The 19,400-nt window shown below is 22.7% G+C and overlaps 4 protein-coding genes across 4 annotated transcripts in view; 1 reads left to right on the top strand and 3 right to left on the bottom strand. All coding sequences in view use genetic code 6, as the record gives it.

Annotated features, from left to right (window-relative positions):
• Positions 1 to 2,291: 2,291 nt before the first annotated feature.
• TTHERM_01364620 (hypothetical protein) lies at positions 2,292 to 8,073 on the bottom strand (the record flags this gene model as incomplete). Its single annotated transcript, XM_001025493.2, has 2 exons — positions 2,292 to 3,976; positions 4,185 to 8,073. The coding sequence occupies 2 exons, from the start codon at positions 8,071 to 8,073 to the stop codon at positions 2,292 to 2,294; spliced, it is 5,574 nt and encodes a 1,857-aa protein (XP_001025493.2).
• A 3,041-nt stretch (positions 8,074 to 11,114) lies between these two features.
• Positions 11,115 to 13,357, bottom strand: TTHERM_01364610 (hypothetical protein; the record flags this gene model as incomplete). The annotated part of the gene is made up of 3 exons (XM_001025492.2): positions 12,287 to 13,357; positions 11,203 to 12,232; positions 11,115 to 11,141 (listed from the first exon to the last, which is right to left on the bottom strand). The coding sequence occupies exons 1-3, from the start codon at positions 13,057 to 13,059 to the stop codon at positions 11,115 to 11,117; spliced, it is 1,830 nt and encodes a 609-aa protein (XP_001025492.2). The 5' UTR covers positions 13,060 to 13,357.
• A 1,015-nt stretch (positions 13,358 to 14,372) lies between these two features.
• Positions 14,373 to 16,874, top strand: TTHERM_01364600 (hypothetical protein; the record flags this gene model as incomplete). The annotated part of the gene is made up of 1 exon (XM_001025491.2): positions 14,373 to 16,874. The coding sequence occupies one exon, from the start codon at positions 14,373 to 14,375 to the stop codon at positions 16,872 to 16,874; it is 2,502 nt and encodes an 833-aa protein (XP_001025491.2).
• Positions 16,875 to 18,285: 1,411 nt separating this feature from the next.
• Positions 18,286 to 19,400, bottom strand: part of TTHERM_001363590 (hypothetical protein) — a gene marked incomplete at both ends in the record, with an annotated part of 3,522 nt that continues 2,407 nt past the window's right edge. Inside the window, 4 exons of the mRNA XM_012800444.1 lie at positions 18,286 to 18,373; positions 18,598 to 18,687; positions 18,944 to 19,033; positions 19,294 to 19,383. Of these exons, the coding sequence (XP_012655898.1) occupies positions 18,286 to 18,373; positions 18,598 to 18,687; positions 18,944 to 19,033; positions 19,294 to 19,383 (358 nt within the window). The remainder of the gene's footprint in view (positions 18,374 to 18,597; positions 18,688 to 18,943; positions 19,034 to 19,293; positions 19,384 to 19,400) is intronic.

The following is a 19,400-nucleotide window of genomic DNA, read 5'->3' as shown; positions in this document are numbered from 1 at the left end:
TTGCTAAAGCAGAACCTAAGCCTGATGCACCTTGAACACCAATTTAATTTACACTTTTTAAATATTGAAGAAAAAATATATCATTAAATAGTTAATTAGAAGGAAAAAATGAAGAAAAAATATGAAATAATAAGAAATAAATAATAAAAGCAAAAGTTGAAAATAAAATGATGAGCTAAATTAACAAAGAAAGAACAAAAAAAAGCAAGCACAATAAAAAGAAAAAGAAAAAAGAGCTTTATTGTTTTTAATTAGTTTTTATAATTAAAAATATCACAATCCAAAACAAATAAACTATTTTTACCAAAGGTCAAGTGTCAAATTTGAGAGATTAATGCAATTTGCTAAAGCAGAACCTAAGCCTGATGCACCTTCATCACCAATTTAATTAGACCTTTTTAAATATTGAAGAAAAAATATATCATTAAATAATTAATTAGAAGGAAAAAATGAAGAAAAAATATGAAATAATAAGAAATAAATAATAAAGGCAAAAGTTTAAAATAAAATGATGAGCTAAATTAACAAAGAAAGAACAAAAAAAAGCAAGCACAATAAAAAGAAAGAGAAAAAAGAGCTTTATTGTTTTTAATTAGTTTTTATAATTAAAAATATCACAATCCAAAACAAATAAACTATTTTTACCAAAGGTTAAGTGTCAAATTTGAGAGATTAATGCAATTTGCTAAAGCAGAACCTAAGCCTGATGCACCTTGAACACCAATTTAATTTACACTTTTTAAATATTGAAGAAAAAATATATCATTAAATAGTTAATTAGAAGGAAAAAATGAAGAAAAAATATGAAATAATAAGAAATAAATAATAAAAGCAAAAGTTGAAAATAAAATGATGAGCTAAATTAACAAAGAAAGAACAAAAAAAAGCAAGCACAATAAAAAGAAAAAGAAAAAAGAGCTTTATTGTTTTTAATTAGTTTTTATAATTAAAAATATCACAATCCAAAACAAATAAACTATTTTTACTTAAGGTTAAGTGTCAAATTTGATAGATTAATGCAATTTGCTAAAGCAGAACTTAAGCCTGATGCACCTTCATCACCAATTTAATTTCCACTTTTTAAATATTGAAGAAAAAATATATCATTAAATAGTTAATTAGAAGGAAAAAATGAAGAAAGATATAAATTAAATAGGTATTTCACTTTTGTTAATTAGGAGGAAAAAATAAAGAAAAAAATGAAATAATAAAATTAATTAAAAATTAATAAAATTAACAAAGAATGAAAAAATAAGAAACCATAAAAAAAAGTAAAAGGAAAACAAATCAAATAAATTAAAAGAACTTTAATGTTTTAAATTAACTTTTATAATTAAAAATATTACAATTTAAAACAAATTAATAGCTTTTATTAAGTGTAAGTTTTAATAGCAAAAAATGAAGAAAATATATCAAATAATAAAAAATTAATAATAAATAAATAATTAAAAATTTAAATGAAAATTAAGTTAAAATATAAAAAATTTTAGTTTTATCATCAATAAATAATGATGATAATTTGTATAATAAAAATTATTTATTTAAATAAATTGAAAATTAAATATACAAAAATATTAATTATAATAAAAATAATATTTTTTAATTAAATATACTAAAGATCAATATGGAGAACCTAATGAGATAAAAGTGAAGAGCTTTTAAACTTTTTTTATTAATTTATATAAATTTAAAGGATATTAGTAAAAAAATTAATAATTACTTCTTCCAAATTAAAATATTCTTTAATCTATTATATCATTTATTTTTTTTTCAAAAATATTGAAAAGCAATTTATGAAATTTAATTAATTAATAAATAAATAAATAATAAATGGTTAAAAAGAACAAATAAATATAATAATTAATTGTCAAATATTAATTTATATATTTGGTTTTATGAAGAGATATACAGAAAATTAATTTAACATTCACTATTTAAAATTAATATTTTTATTTAAAACATATACTTAAAAATATATATAGTAGGAATTAGAGATGACCAGTTATTTATTTAGCCATATTTGAAAAAAACCTAGTAGTTAACAATTGATAGTTTGTAAAATAAAATAAAATATTTTTAAAATCCCCTCTCTCCCTATATGATACATTATTTTTTCAATTATTTTAAACTAACTCCACTCTACTCACAAATAAATAAATAATATAATAAATGAATAAATAAATAAAATTATTTTTAAAATGATTAAATATGTAAGTTGTTAATAAATATTTGAATACAAGTATTTTTATTTGTACTAATTTAGGTAAATTATTTTATAAAAAAATGTTTTTTCATCTTTTTGTAAATTGTCTAGAAGTTATATCTTAAATGAAAGATCTTGAGGCAGATGCTGGTTAAATATTGTTTGTTTAGTCAAATAACTGTATTTCTTAATCATAAGACTGTATATTTGCGTTTAAGTTGCTGCTTTACACGTTTATTGGAATGATTGAAACCTGTTTTAATTAGGTTTGCAGTTTAAGAGTTCTTCTTTTTCTTTAAGATTTCACTGGGCTTGATGACTCAAAATCATCTAATATTCTAGTACGGCAAGGAGACTCTCCAAACATTTAAGGGTTTTATTCTTCTTGTTTACTTATCTGGTCGATGCTCTTTAAGCTAAATTACGAGCTAATAAATTTATTGCTTTACAATTAGATATTATTTGCCTAAAGAGCAAACTTTTGATTTGATTTGCAACTTGGTCTTCTTTTTTTCACTTTTTTCTCTTCAACAATTGGCACTGTTTTTGGTACCTTTTTTCTGAAAATAGACAAGATGCTTTGCAGAAGATTTCTACAAAGCTCAAATATCAAATCTAAGGCTTAAACTGTAATTATGAGGGATGTGCAAGATACAAAGATCCATCCTATCTTAATTCTGTCTTCTTCTGATTGGTCTTTGGGGTCGTTCTTTAAAAGGCTGGCTGAAAAAATGATGATAATTAAAACTAATTCACTTAATCCGTTTTTGAGGTTATCAAAATAACTAACTTAAGGCATTATATACAAATAGAAAATTGCTACAGACAAAGTTAAAACTGAGAGCAATGCTATTTAGACATAGGTATAATCATGAAGGTAAACAATTATACATGAAAAAATTATCTTTCTGTAATACAAAACCATGTTTGTGTACTTGCTATATTTCATTTGCATAAGTTCCCTTGTTGATTTTTTTTCCAAAAGATTTGCTAAAGACATTCTTTAAGATCCAAAGATATTTGAAATTTATTTAGGTTGATCAATGAATTTTGCTGAATTCTAATTAAATTAGTTGTCAAATCCATCAGCTACTGCTTATTATTCAATACAATTCTCAATTTGACTTTACTAATCTTTCAAATTCATACTTTAAGGCATGTTTGAGTCTTAGATTTAAAGTATGTTTAAATCTTATGTAATTTATTGCATGTTTACATTTTAGATTTATTAAAAACTTAAATCTTATTGTCTACTTTATTATTTAGGCGATATTACCTTAATTTCAACTCTATTATTAACTGTTTAGCCTTCTGCTAATTTATTTTCTTTGTTTTATTTATCTTCAACGAATTCATCATCTTCATTTTAGTTTTGATTATCTAAATTTTGGCATTCTTCGTTTGTATTCTCATCTTAATTAAAAAGCTTCAAACCTGCCACAAGAGAACTGAGTCTTTAATTTAGAAATTCATCGTCTTTTGTGTTTTTAGATTTGTACAATATTTATGTAAATTTTATAGGGATACCAAAAACAGCTATAAAGCATATTACAAATAGAATGTAGTTAATATACGAAGAATTATCATAAATTTCAAAAGTGAAAACTTGCAACAGCGAAGAGACTAAGACGTAGAGATAAACTGTCCAAATTAAATCTAGAAATCCACTGTATTCCCATCCTCCTTTTACTTTTTGGTTAATATATTACTAAAAAGCTTTAATAGGTACAAGTTGAAGTATTTTTAGACCAAAGTATATAGACATTATAATTGCTAATATTTTAATATTAATCAAAATTAATTATTATTTTAATTGAAATTTGTTTAAATAAATTTAATACTATAAAATCTCATTATTAAAATCTAATAAAAATATTAAAAAATTAAAAAAAACTAAAATTAAAATAAAAAAACTCATAAAAAATAAAATTTTATTAAAATATATTAATGAGAATATAGAGTATTTAAAGAGATAATTTACTTATGATTGTAAAACTTTGTCCTGCTCCATGAAGAAAATAGCCATCTGATTAATTTTCTATGAATTTCTTTGGAGCCCATTGAGTGTAATTTGGGTCTAGGAACTGTAAGAGCATGTTTGGGACGAAAGCAAATTAGAAATTTTAAAATAAATTGCAAAAGCTGGTCACGTTAAAAGGATATCTTATGTCTAGATAAAGGAGATAATAGATCAATCCTGTAATATCGAGCATGCTAAAAACAATATAAAAGTTACCAAGAAGTGCCAAAGGTATAATTGTTCCCACAACTGTAGAGGTAATACTTTAGCTTGCTGTTTGAATTTCTTTTTGTTATTACTTTTGATCTTCTGTTAGCTTTACATAATTGTCTAATAGCAAAGAATCTTCTGTTTTAGAGAGATGATTCAATTAAATAAATTTTTCGTCTTTTATTTTCAAATGCATCGTTTCTTCTTTGCATGCAATATTTAACGAAATGTTAATTTTAATTTGCTATTCAGATATCTTTTGTATTTCATACTAATAATCAGAGCTACTTATTTGAGTTATTTCGATAGAGAAAATATTTTTCAAATTATCATCTTTGAATTAAAGTGGTTGTTAAAATTATAATGTTATTTTATATCCATCATTAGTTACTTGAATTTTTGAATTAAATTAATATGATTCTTCTTTTACTATTTCAACACATTTATTGATTTTATTTAATTGATAATTTTATTTGCATCTTTCACATGAATTTTCTGAGTTAAGTGAGCATTCTAAGCAGTTTTCTACTTTGCATTGAGTTAGCTGTTAACATTTTTATCCTTTTTCCATCAAAATAAAATCATCTTTGCATTTTTCACAAGTATTTTCATCTTATTAGCTACATTTTTCACAGTTTTCAACTTTACAATAACATTTTTCGCATCTGCATTTGTTTTTTTAAGTGTTTGTATCAATTTGACAGAATAAACACTCACTTTATGGACAAGAACAGATATTTTTTTCATTTAATGTCTATCCTTTGTGCATGCAATTTGTGCATTCATTTTTTTGCTAGCCAACACATGTCTTGCAGTCTTCATGACAACTTAAACAAGAATTTGTAGATTTTTCAATGAAAAATTAATTTTTAGTTTCACAGTAATCACATTAAGTTTTCTGCTAGTTTGGACTAAAATTATCAGCACACTACAAGCATTGGCTTCCATCTTAAGAACAATTTTAACAGTTTTATATTTTGCATTTACAAATGTTAGAGTTAGAAGGGTCATGAATAAAATTAGAATTTATGCATTTTGTACAATCTTTTTCTGTTGGTCCATTGCAAGTTAAGCAGGAAGAGTGGCATTTATAGCATTTTTAATTTATTTTATCATAATTAAATGAATTAATATCGCAATATTGGCAGATTCCTTTATCGATAAAGTATTTATCTTCACATTTCAAGCACTTACTTCCATCTTCATTGCATTTTTCGCAATTTTCTAATACACACTAACACAAGTATTTATTATTTTTATTTGGCTTATAAAACTGTTTGATGCATTCTTTGCATTCTGCATCTGATGGGCCATAACAAGTTTTACAACTTTCATGACATTTATTACATTTATTTGAAATTTTATTAAAGTGATAACCATTTTGCTCATCACAAAACTAACATGAATCATTCTTATTTACATAATTATCAAGACACTCTAAGCATTTACTTCCATCACTACTACAAGATTTACAATTTTTTATTGCACAAGAACATATGTTGTTATTATTTTTGTCTTTTTCAAATAATGCGATCTAGCAAACATCACAGTCTCTCTCAGAAGGACCATGACATGTTTTACAGCTTTCATGACATTATAAGCAGCTATTATTTTAAATGTACTTTTAGTTTGAAGTGTCACAAAAAATGCATTAGTTCTTATTCAACACAAACCCATCTTAACAATCAACGCAATTCATACCAGATAAGGTTTTGCAGTTTTCAATAACACATAATTTTTATTTTGGATCATATTTAAAGTCTTTCTACACACATGTTTTGCAATCATATTTTGTAGGCCCTAAGCAACTACCGCAAGACTCGTCACATTTTTTACAAATACCACTTTCAAGATAATAACCATTGTTTAAGTCACATAGGGTACATACCTTATTCACATATGTATAATTATCAATACATTTCTAGCAAGATTGGCCATCTTCAGAACATTAAACACAATTTTCTATTGTACAAATACATTTACTAGTTGCTAAATCTAATTTAAATCCACTATTTTTGCATTATAAACAGTTATTTTCATTAGGTCCATTGCATTTAAGACAACTCGAATGACATTTTTAGCATATATTATTCAAATCAATAAAAAACCCATTTTATTCATCACAAAAAATGCATTGACCTTCTTTTTTAGCATATCCTCCAATACATTTCAAGCATTCAGTACCTTCTGTATTACATTATTAGCAGTTATTTATTGCACATTAGCATAATTTACTTGATGGATCTACCTTATATGCCTCTCTTTTGCATTCAATACAATCTGTTGCAAGTGGTCCTACACATGTCTTGCATGAACTATTGCAATCTTTGCAAGTATTATTTTCAATGTATTTGCCTAAAGTTACCTTGTTGCATTCTAAACAATCAGCTCCAGCATATCCTTCGATACATTTCTCGCATATGGAACCATCTGAAGAACATGTTATGCAGTTATTAATCTTGCAAATACATTTTTTAGACAAAGAATCTAAAACAAAATTTCCTTTACAAGTTAAACAATCTGAGTCCAAGCCTCCATTGCAAGTCTTGCAAGAATAATGGCATTGATTGCAGTTATTGGACTTGTCTAAGTAGTATCCATCATTAACCATACATGTAAAACAAGTGTTGTCACTCAACAAAACAGACCCATCATAACATGAAGAACATTAATTGTATAAATTTCCTGAGCATTATTTGCATGAGGAGTGGCATTTCTAGCACTTACCTCCAGAGAAAAAGAAACCATTGTCAGTTTAGCACTTTTCACATGTTTTTGATACAGTATTTACATAATATTCTGGATTTTTTTTGCATTCTGTTTCAGAAACACAAGAAGAATTGTTAAAAATAAACTTATTTTTTTCGCATTATGTGCATTCATTTAGATTTGGGCATTTAAGACAGTTATTAGAACAAGGCGAGCAAACACCATCAAAAATTTCATGTTTCAAAGAGCATTAGCTTTAGCATGAACCATCATCATATTTAACATAACTTGGATCAACACATTCGTCACAAATAATTTGCTTCTTATCTTCTTTTAAAGATTTCTATGAGTATGTCTTGCAAGATGACTGCTTATTAAAGCAAATGTCTCCAACTTTAAACATATCAAATGAAACAATTATACATTATATTCTATCAAATCCATTGTAGCATGCTGAAGAGTAGCATTATAAGCATCTATTTTGATCGCATTTCTCACAAGGACCATATTTATCGCAGTTAGTGCATTTTTTATTGGGAAGATCAACAAATTAATTCAAATTGCATTTTAAGCATAAATTCCCTATCTAAGTAGAATTATTCAAGCACAAATAACAAGTATTGTAATCAGGATAAATTGTATAAGAACTATTCAAGCAAGAATCGCATTTTGAATTATTACAAACGCATTGTGATGTGTCACAACCATTTGTACATGCTAGACTCCAGACATTATAAGTAAGTCCAGGTGGACAATTTTTTTAGCATGATCCATCCAATCTCTAAGTTAAGCTGTATGGCGGCTTAGATAAACATAGAAAACAATCCCTCTAATTATTGTAATTTTCTAACGAGTTACAAAAATTGCAGCTAGAACAAGGTTAGCAAACCCCATCATTATCAAACTATCCCTAAGGACAGGATAAAGACATTAATCTAGTTCTTTTGATCTAGAACTACTCTTAGATCCTTTCACTATTAATCACACAAATAAAAGTAATTAAAAACACTTCAAAAAAATAAAAGTCTATATCATAAATTAATTATCAGTAATGAGTAAATAAATAGAAAGAGATACATCCTTGCATAAACAGTAGAAAAATAGTATTAAATCTGTTCAAATGACAATCCATAAAAGGGATATTCAACTCTTAAAATCAATTTAGCATTATCCTTTATCAATACTGTGAGTAATTCAACTTCTTTTCTAGAAAGCTCACTCAAATTTGCGTATTCTTCTAAAATTGATCCATTCGAAGTCAATAATGATATCATCTTATTGTTTTTATTTCTACTTGTACAAAATTTTTATTTTAAGACAAATCGAATGAAACAAATAAATAATTTACATTAAAAAATGCTTCTCTTCTACAGGATTTTAGAACTGCAAAGTGATGAAGCTATGAAAATTTGTATGCGTTCCCATATTTTGAAAAGCCTAAAGGTCTACCTCAAAATATAAGTAAGATCGATTTGCCTATGATTATAAATCATGATCATCTATTGCATAATTCTGTAAAAAACCTATGATGATATCATTAAAAATGATTAAATTTTTGTAATAATATCTAAAATTCTACTTTTTATTAACTCTATCAAACAAAAAATAAAAATTAAAATTTTCATTAGAAACGACTCCTGTTAGAAATGCAGATTAATTGAAAAAGCTTAGTTAGTTACTTTAATTGTTTTTTGTTTACTATCTTTTTATTTATTTATCTATTTATTTTATTTGCTTGTCTGCTTTTAATTAATGCTGTATTATTTTATAATCTAATGTAAATATTTATTAATGATTGAATGAAATGGTATAAAAATATGTATATTGTTAATTAAATGATCAAATGATGGTAAAAAATGTACTTAAAATATAAAAGACGCACAAGAGATTAACTAGAACTAACTAAACCTTTATCAAATTCCTTTAATTAGCCATTCTTCTTTAAAATAAATTAAGTTAATGATTCTCATTGATTTTATATATTTCACTTGCTTATCTTATCAAATATCTTTTATACTTATTTCAAACATTTTAGTCTTAGATTTGATAAGTATTTTTGCGATTATTAATTAAAAAATTTGGCAAAATGTATTTAAACTAAATAGCAATAAATTTAATTTAATTTACTTATTTTACTTATTTTAGTTGCCATACAAGCATATATTCATTTACTGCCACTCTGTTATAATCATTCAATTAAAAATATTTATTCAAGTGTTTGTGTCTTCTATAAGCTCATAAATGATATAATTGAAAGGAGAATAATTGGATTAATAAAAACTACTCCAAATTTAAAATACCTCCAAAATTTAACAAAAATATTATCTCAATATTTTGATTTTTAAAATAAATAAATATTTTCTAATTGATATTTTTATCTTCTTCAATATTATCTCATTTATATAAAATTTCCATTTTTTATATATACCTGTTCCTACATTTGAAATATCACGGACTATTATATCATGATTTGTGATATTTCAAATAATTTTTATTCTAATCTTCTCAGTAATTAATTAATTAATATTATTTTTAAATCATGAAGAAATACATCATCAATAAATAAATATTTTCTAAAATTTCTTGACTTTTAAATAAGATTTTAAAAACTAATTGATAAAAAAAATAAATTAAATTTAGGTTAATAAACTTTTATTTATAGACTTTATAAAACAACTAAAATAAATATTCTAGCTTTGAGTTGTATAGATACTCAAATTTGCTTGAAAACCACTAAATACTTAATTTTATAAAATATATTTTTTATTGAACTTTTATTATAAAGCTTAGCATATTTATATTCTGGGAATTTGAATTTAATATATCTAAGATTTTTATGATAAGCAAAGTTCTTCAACACCTCCACTGTTTATTATGAACTTTATTTTTATAAAGAAGCTAATTTTATTTCAATTTATTTAGGAATTATAATGTTTTCTATAGCCCATTTGCTATCAATTTAATTTGTCATAAGTAGAGTTTTAAAATTAATTTTTGCTTTCATTAATTCAAAATTTTTTTGTAGTAATATTTATCCTTAATTAAAAGCAACAATTTACTGCTACTCAGCTTAAGAATTTGAAAATTTTGACCTGTTTTAGCCGTTTCTTACGAATATGATTTTAAAATATTTACTCCTTATTTAGCGCAAGAATGGTAAGTCTTAGTGCAAATTTATAAGATAAAGAATCAAAAACGATTTAATTTAGATGCTAAGTTCCTCTATTTATTTCAAAATTTTAAGTGAATTGTGAATAAATTAAACATCTTCTTCATTTACTTCTAAATCATAAAATAGCAAATTAAGTTTTTCAACATATTTTAAATGGGAGAGTTAAGAAAAAATCTCTCTAGCTTAATTTTTGTTTGTGTTACCTTTAAATAATTTTAAGCTTAGCTCAGTGATTTATGAACAATTTAAAAGGTTTTAAAAGAATTTATCAGCTCCATTGTAAAAAAATTGATTATCTTTAGAAACAGATAGCTTAAATATTTTATTTACATTGAGTTTTCTTATTTCGTTAATAAAACACTAAGCAGAATTTGCATCAAAAATTTATTCTGAAATAGAAAGTTTCAACTTATCAAGATTTAACTGCTATAAACTTTCTATGAAATGCTTTATCTCTACATTATTTTCTGATAATTCAAGGCCAAAGCACAAATTCAGCTATTTTAGTTGTTTAAAATTAAAGAAAACTTCTTTCAAAAGTAGAATTGACTCTAAATTCATTTTATCTTCTCTTTTAAGTTTTAGTGATAATTTTTCAAGTTCTTTAAGAACCTTAATAGCATTTAAAAACTAAATTATTTTAGAATCTTAATCTAAAGAAATAAAATTAATTTTGAGTTATTTCAAATTACAAAATGATAAACAATTAAATTGAATTAATTCGACTTCTTCATAATAATCATCATAATAATAACAAATATTTAAATTTTTAAGAGACTTTATTTAACTAAAAAACTAATTCAACCTTAGCTCTTTATACGTTCCATCTATTTGATAGCATTCAATTTTAAAGTTGCTTTCTTTTAAACTAGAATAAAAATTTATTACATCTTCAAATATTCTTGTTGTTATTGTTGTTGAATTGTCAATACAATTATTATTTTCTTTTATTACTTATTCTTCTTATCTATCCTCTTAAATTTGTTTTTCTGTTAAACATTTATTTTCTTATTTTTCTTCATTCTTAATTAAATTTATAACATCATTTTGATATTCTTAATCTACTTCTTTCACAGTTTCTTCTTTTTCTTTATTATTTACAGTAACATTTTCGAATGCTTAAACTTAATTTGTTACTGTTTTTTATTTCATTTCGTTCTATTTCATTAAGAATTCTTCAAACTCTTAAAATCCTTCTTTTTTAATTTCTTAAAACTCTTCAATATGAAATTTATCATTTTGATGTTCTTTAATTTCATCTTTCTCTGTATTTTATAAATTATTTTATGCTAAATTGCTATCAAAATCTTATTTTGCTTCTTAAAACTTTTATTCTTTCATTTTTATTTCATTGAAATCATTTTGAAGCTCTTAACTTTCTTCATTCTAATTGAATTATTTAATTATTTCATCTTCAAGTATTTGGTTTATTTTTTATTCATTTTGTTATTTTTATGAGTCATTTTTTTCGTTTATTTGTTCATGAATTATAAGTTCATTATTTTTATCATAATTAGCTATTTATTCTTCTCCTATTTCATCCTGAAGTTCTTATTTTGGATTTTCTTATTCATCTTATTACATTAAATTATTATCTTCAGATTCATCTATTTCAATTAGCTCAGATAAATAAGAAGCTTCAAAAGAAAATTTTTATAAATTTTTTAATGTTGTTAAATCTTTTAAGAATAGAAAAAAATCAATGATAGAAATCTCTTTTGTTATTTTTATATTCAATTCTTAAATTCCTTGCAATTTTGTTAATTAATTAGTCATTTTTGTTAGGTTATCAGATTATTCAAATGAATTAAAGGCTATTGTTAGTTTTGGAAATATCAAATGTGATAAATCTTAGATTAAACTTAAAGCTATTTGCATTAAATGCTATGAAACATAATTGTCAAATTCTATTGATATTCTTTATACATATTTGAAAAAATTAATTTATTTAAATATACCTAGTATAATATACATTCTTTCATCAATTTAATCCTCAATAAATTCTTAGTTAAGATTTAAAACTTCTAAGAATTGATTTAAAATTTCTGTTTTAGGCTTCATCAAATTATTATTTTTTAAAGAAAAGGAAAATTCTTATAAATCAGGCAAAATAAATTGGCCAAAATTCAAAATATCATAACAATCAAACACCTTTAAAGAGCTGTCTTTGATTTTCAGTTAAAGATATTTTAATTTTACCAAATTTTTAATGGAATTTATTAATTCTTTTTAAGTATTTCTCTCTCCTATTTTATAATTGTAAAAAGTTATAGATAAACTTTCTAATTAAATTAGCTCACAAAAACTTTTTCCAATAAAATCTGATTCTGGTTTCTTAATGTTTTTAAACAAATTTAATTTTAGCTTTAGAGACTTCAAATGGTGCAATGAATTAAGACCTAAAATTAGCTCTTAACAACTGTTTTATCCTATTTAATTTCCTTCATCTATTTTTAACTTTAAATTTAGTAGATTTTGCATGTTTTTTAAGGTTTAAAAAATCGTAGATATTCCTCTTTCACCTATAAACATATTAGTTCCAATATAAATCGAAATAAATTTTAAGTTTTCCATTTATTAGCAATAATTTTATAATCTAACAAGTAGATTTTATGAAAATTAGGATTTTGTCACAAAAAAGGAAAGTTGATCTAATTATAAATTATTTTAAACTTCTTTAGAACTCATTTCTTCATTAGTAAAATCTGTAAAATAAATTTTTTTTTTTTTTTAAATCTCGTCCATTTTTCAAATTAATTTCTTCAGATAATTAATTATAAATTTCAATTTTACCAAAACACTAAGCTCACACAAAAAGTTGAATTAAACTCTCAAAATCTTATTATGATGTGAAAAAAAGGCTAAGAGGTTTCTTTCTTTTTTTGCATGCTTATTTCTCTCTTTATTTTTATAGCTTTTAATAATTTAGATAGAAGAAAGGACTCGACTTTAGGAAAAAGAAATTTACTCTTGAGCAAACATTTAATTAAAATACTCTCTTTAACATTAAATTCAGAATTTTTATTAATTATCAGCTACTTCCTCCTAATTAAATCTTATATGATATGAATTTATATTAATTAAATGAAAATTGAGACATTTGAAGTTAAATTCCTTTTAAAATCAAGCAACGAATGAATAAATAAATAAGTAAGCAAGTATGTAAGTAAGTAATTAAAATATGTTTCTAAAAAATAGATTTGGCCTAAAAAATATAAAATGAAAATGTTTTTTTTAAATAGTTGAAAAATATTATCACAAATTTTAAATTCTTTAAAAAGTAGAAAGATTTTTAGCTATATTTTCTTTACTTCTATTAAAGTACTTAAATCCTGTACATTTTTTACAAGCCCAGCTATTAAATGCTGAAGAAAAAATGAAAAAATATTTAATTGATTAAAAAATATTCTGGAATTATTCCTTTAATCAAAAATAAAAACTCAGAGGTTAAATTGAAAAGGGAGGTTTGAGTTTTTCAAGTTTTGTAAAATATTAATATTCTTTCAATTTATAACTTCAAGTGAATGTAATTAATATCAAAGAATTTTCATTTTTTGCAAAATTTGAAAGGGAAACAAACCTCCCTTTTCAAATTAACCTCTGAATTTTTATTTTTGATCTATCAAATAAAAAAAGGCCAAACTCCCTTTTTTATTTTTTTTGATTAATAGAGAAATTCCAGAATAATTTTTAATCAATTAATTGTTTTTATTTTCTCATCATTTAAAATTCTTTAATTATCAAATGGTTAAATGGCTGGGCTTGTAAAAAATGCGCTGGATTTAAGTATAAATTAATTTAAAAAAACCTTTGTAAAGGAGAAAGATTATTTTTTTTGAGAATATTTATTTTATTAAGGCTTCTTAACTTTTTTAAGATTTTCTTTTATATTAAATAAAAAATAAATTAGAAGTTTGAATAAAAACTGTTTGAATTTAATAAATTATTAATTTATTCATTTGACATTTCAAATATTGTTCCCACTTTTAAGCTAGACGATATTTTTTATAATTGAATAATTAAAAAATAAATAAATAATCAATAATTATAAAAAAAAAATGAGATTAGATTAAAAAACAAAATACTCTGAGTTTCTTTATAGCAAATAATTTGAATTAAAAAAGAATCCAAATTTATCTGAAGAAAGCTACCTGACTAACTAGACCAATATATTAGTACATTCAGCTCCTTTGAAAAGGTAGATTTAAAATAATCAACAATTTACTCACTTCAGAAGAGTAGTATTTTTTCCAACTCACTTTTATGAGAAGAATTCTTTTGAGTTAAAAATTGGAGATAAAATGGTTGATCTACTCCAGTGCATGTATGTTGTTACTGAGCAAGATTATAGCAACAACAAAATTGTCTAAATATAGCTTTAGAATTATGCTGATTATAATTAGAACTTGCCTTATTATCAAGTTGTCTGTAAGCTTAATGATAATCACTTAGAAATTTAAGCTGGAATTGTGGGTGACAAATATCTTATCCTTGCTATCCAATCAAATGAATAAATTAATATCAAAATACTTAATTTTGATTTGACATTAGTTTTCGAATACGAATAAAAACATAATATCGAAGAAAAAAAAAACTATTTTTACCACACCAACAGCGCAACAAATTATTTTGACAATGAAATAGATTATTGTGAACCTGGAATAATTTATTTTCTAGGCACTCAAATACTAATAAGAATAGATTTAAATAAACAATAAGTAATATTTAAAGTATTTGAAGAATAATTCAAATTGTTATTGAGATTGATGCCTATTACATAAAGCGAGTTTATATACTACTTTAAAAACTGCGATAAAAATTAATTATCAGGATACAACAACAACGATAAAGAATTCTTAATTTTGTTTGCAATAATCAATTAAAAAATTTATTAAATAAACATTTAAAATTTAGAGATAATTAGATTCACAAAAGTTTAAATAATATGCAAGGAGTATTTTATTAAACCAATTTATTCAGTTTTTCCTATTCCTATTTAAATTAAAGATAGACAAAGAAAAGAATTTTCAAATTGGACATTTTTATTCCATGCAGTAGGTCGTCACTATTTTTTATAAGATTGGAAAGAATAAAATTTATTCTAAATACCAAAAAAATAAAATTTTTTATCATGCAATTTCAGTGCTTCTTAAAGAATTTTTTCTCACTAAAATGGTATTTTTGTGTTATATTAAAACAAATAAGTTGACTAATTCTGGAAGAGAAGAGATGCTTCTGCATAATTTTAGATATAGATTTCAAAGAAAAAAGGCGAGAAAAATTTTAACTAAACTCTTGAGCAAAGAAACGAACAGTCCAGCATTTACTTTTCATAAAACTTTTATATTAAAAATTTCTTCCATCCAATATTGTATAAGAATGAATTAACATATCCAACCTATATGTAAACAGATTAAAACTCATACTATTTTATTTCTAATTTCATTGCTTTTCATTCATTCAAAGAGCAGGCAAATAAATAGCTGTAATACTAAATCAAGAAACTAAATAAATCTGATTATTAAGTTCTTAAGGATGACTCTTTGAATTTCTTCACTTATCAAAACCAAACAAAAATATTGCTCTTTGATACCAATCAAAACGAAGTTACATATGACCTTCGATTGCAAGATAATATCTAAGAATATTTCTTCAATCAAAGCAAATTTGAACAAATTTTTATTACTGAAGCTCATCAAGTATATAAAATTTGTTCTTATAAATTACCAAATAAGCAAGAAGAAAAAAATGAGTATGAAGATGATCCTTAAATTGAAGAAATAAAAAATGGGATTAAGTGCTATTCTCAGTTCACTTTAGACAGAAAAAATAACAATGAGTTATATTTGCCAATAATTTATGCAAAAGAACAAGTAAAATATTTTGGGATATTAGACCTGAATTAAAAGAAAATAATAGAATAAACAGTCCATTTGGCTAATTAGACTTAAGGTTTACTATCTCATTATAATGAAGAAAAAAGACTGTTTACTTTATTGTTTTTTAAGAAAGTTCATAACTCTTCATATGTCTTTTTTTATTAATTAAACATGAAAAATTTCGATTTTAAATTTGTAAATATGCACAGATTCGAAGAATTTTATGATATTAATCTATTCTCTTAATATCTTAAAGTAAAGAACGATAACTTTAATGTCTTAATACCTAATAAGCCAAATTTAATAATAAAATTCAACCAAAAAAAGAAATTCGAAATCAAAAAAATAATTAAAAATTGCTTAGCTAAATATGAATTTGCTAACAGTTATGAATAAGATACGAAAAGATAATACTTTTTCCTCAAGAACGCCAAAAATTCTTTGAAAATTTTCTACATAGGCTTTTATTAAGGAGAAATGTATAAAAGCTAAACAATGCTGAGTGTCTATGATATTAAATAAAATTCAATTTAATTTATCAATAAAGACATCATTAAAAATGAAGAAGATGAATAATAATAATAAGGATTAGGTTAAAATATCAATGTTAGCTAATTACTTACTGGAGAAATTCTTGTCTATGATGGAATTTAATAGATAGGTAGAATTATTAGCTAATGAATTTAACTCCCATATTTCTACTTTAACACTATTAAATGAATATTAATTAGATCAGCTTTTACATAAAATTGTTTTTTATTTATTTTTTTTAGATCAATTTTAGAAAATTAAAATATATTTATTAACATGTTTTATTTTAAAATCAAGTTTAAAATTTTTTTTAAATAAAATTAAATTTTTAACATTTCATAAAAAAATTAATTAAATAAATACTCTAAAAGCTCGTTAATTAAGGCATTTTTTTCTTAAATTATTTTTTTTTCGATTATGGTGTGTGGCACTTTTTTTTGGTCAAAAAAGATACTTAGGGAATACCTTAATTAATGAGAATTTACAGTGTTTATGTATCATGTTATTTTTATATTTGGTCTTAAATTTTTTTAAATACCTTAAAAATTTTTAATATTAATAGCTAATTTTAGACTCAAAAATTGTTCTGTGGTGTAAATTTAATAGAGACTTTATTAATGAGGATTGATATTATTTTATTTTATAAGGAATATTTACTTACTTTTATTATTTATTTATTTATTTTTTAATTTATTTTTTAATTTATTTATTTATTTGTTTTTTAGATTTTTTGTACTATTTATATTTAAATGTTCCAACTATATAGGCTAATTAATAGGATAGATGCAAAAAATTTAGATTCTTCTTTTTATAGCAGGAGATTTATAGTTTTTTAAAAGATCTAAAAACTTTTATGACTTTTATGATTAAGAGAAAAAATTTAAAAATTCTTGATATGAAATAAGCTTTTTAAAGCCAAATTCAACATTAACAACTTTTAAATTGATTAATTTACTCTAAATATTATTGAATAAAAAAATTAAATTTGTATTATCTGAATGAATAAATGATAATTTAATAAACAATTATTTTATGATGTTTAAAAATATAAAATGATAAAAATGATAATAAGATAAATTTAAAATTTGAGAAAAAAAAACAAAAATAAACATTATAAACAAAAAAGTTAAAATAAAAAGTAAATCTTGATTTCTCCCTGAGGTTTTATTTAAATCATGACATCTAATTAATCAAGATAAATAAAAAAAGGATAAAAAATATGATTGAAACATAATATTGAAGATTAAAATATAACTGTCATATAAAGTTTTGTATTTATATAATTTAATAAGATGTAAAAAAACACTAAAAGTTTCAAATTGTTTGATCGTTTTTGGAGAAACCAGAGAGTTTGCTTAAGAGCATTTATTTTTTATTTTTTATAAATAATTTATTTACTTACAAAAATAATATGAATGATATTTATAAATATAAAATCAATAATAAAATCTATTTATATTTATATTTTAGGTTTAAATTTTTTTCAAAATATTATATAATAAAATATATAATATTATTCAAACATTTAATATTTATTCATCCTTTTTTCACCAGCTATTTATCAATAGTAATTAAAGACAACTAATCTTTTTGATTTACGACACTTGCTTATTACTTTGAATTTTTATGATCCATTCATTGAGTTTTAACTTTTATAATAAATTTGTGTAAATTATTAATAAATATCAAAATAGAATAAACTTTTAAATTAAAAATTATTCTTTAAATTAATAAATAAAATAATATTAGTTGAATAAAAAAGATAAAAAAATTAAATAAATAAACCTATCAAATAAATTCAAAGAGCTTTTTTGTTTTATATTCATTTTTTTGTTTAAAATATCACAATCCAAAACAAACAAACTGTTTTTACCTAAGGTAAAGTGTCAAATTTGAGAGATTAATACAATTTGCTAAAGCAGAACCTAAGCCTGATGCACCTTCATCACCAATTTCATTGAAACTTTTTAAATATTGAAGAAAGAATATATCATTAATAGTTAATTAGAAGGAAAAAAAGAAAAAATTTGAAATAATAAGATTAATTAATTGATAATAAAGGCAAAATTTGAAAATAAAGTGATGAGCTAAATTAACAAAGAAAGAAAGAACAAAAAAAGCAAGCACAATAAAAAGAAAAAGAAAAAAGAGCTTTGTTGTTTTAAATTAGTTTTTATAATTAAAAATATCACAATCCAAAACAAATAAACTGTTTTTACCGAAGGTCAAGTCTCAAATTTGAGAGATTAATGCAATTTGCTAAAGCAGAACATAAGCCTGATGCACCTTCATTACCAATTTAATTGTCACTTTTTAAATATTGAAGAAAAAATATATCATTAAATAGTTAATTAGAAGGAAAAAATGAAGAAAAAATATGAAATAATAAGATTAATTAATTGATAATAAAGGCAAAATTTGAAAATAAAATGATGAGCTAAATTAAAAAAGAAATAAAGAATAAAAAAAGCAAGCACAATAAAAAGAAAAAGAAAAAAGAGCTTTGTTGTTTTAAATTAGTTTTTATAATTAAAAATATCACAATCCAAAACAAATAAACTGTTTTTACTAAAGGTTAAGTGTCAAATTTGAGAGATTAATGCAATTTGCTAAACCAGAACCTAAGCCTGACGCACCTTCATCACCAATTTAATTTTCACTTTTTAAATATTGAAG

This window comes from Tetrahymena thermophila (genome assembly GCF_000189635.1).
Source record: "Tetrahymena thermophila SB210 genomic scaffold scf_8254216, whole genome shotgun sequence".
Taxonomy (NCBI): Eukaryota; Ciliophora; class Oligohymenophorea; order Hymenostomatida; family Tetrahymenidae; genus Tetrahymena; species Tetrahymena thermophila.
This window is presented reverse-complemented; position numbering and strand designations above follow the sequence as displayed.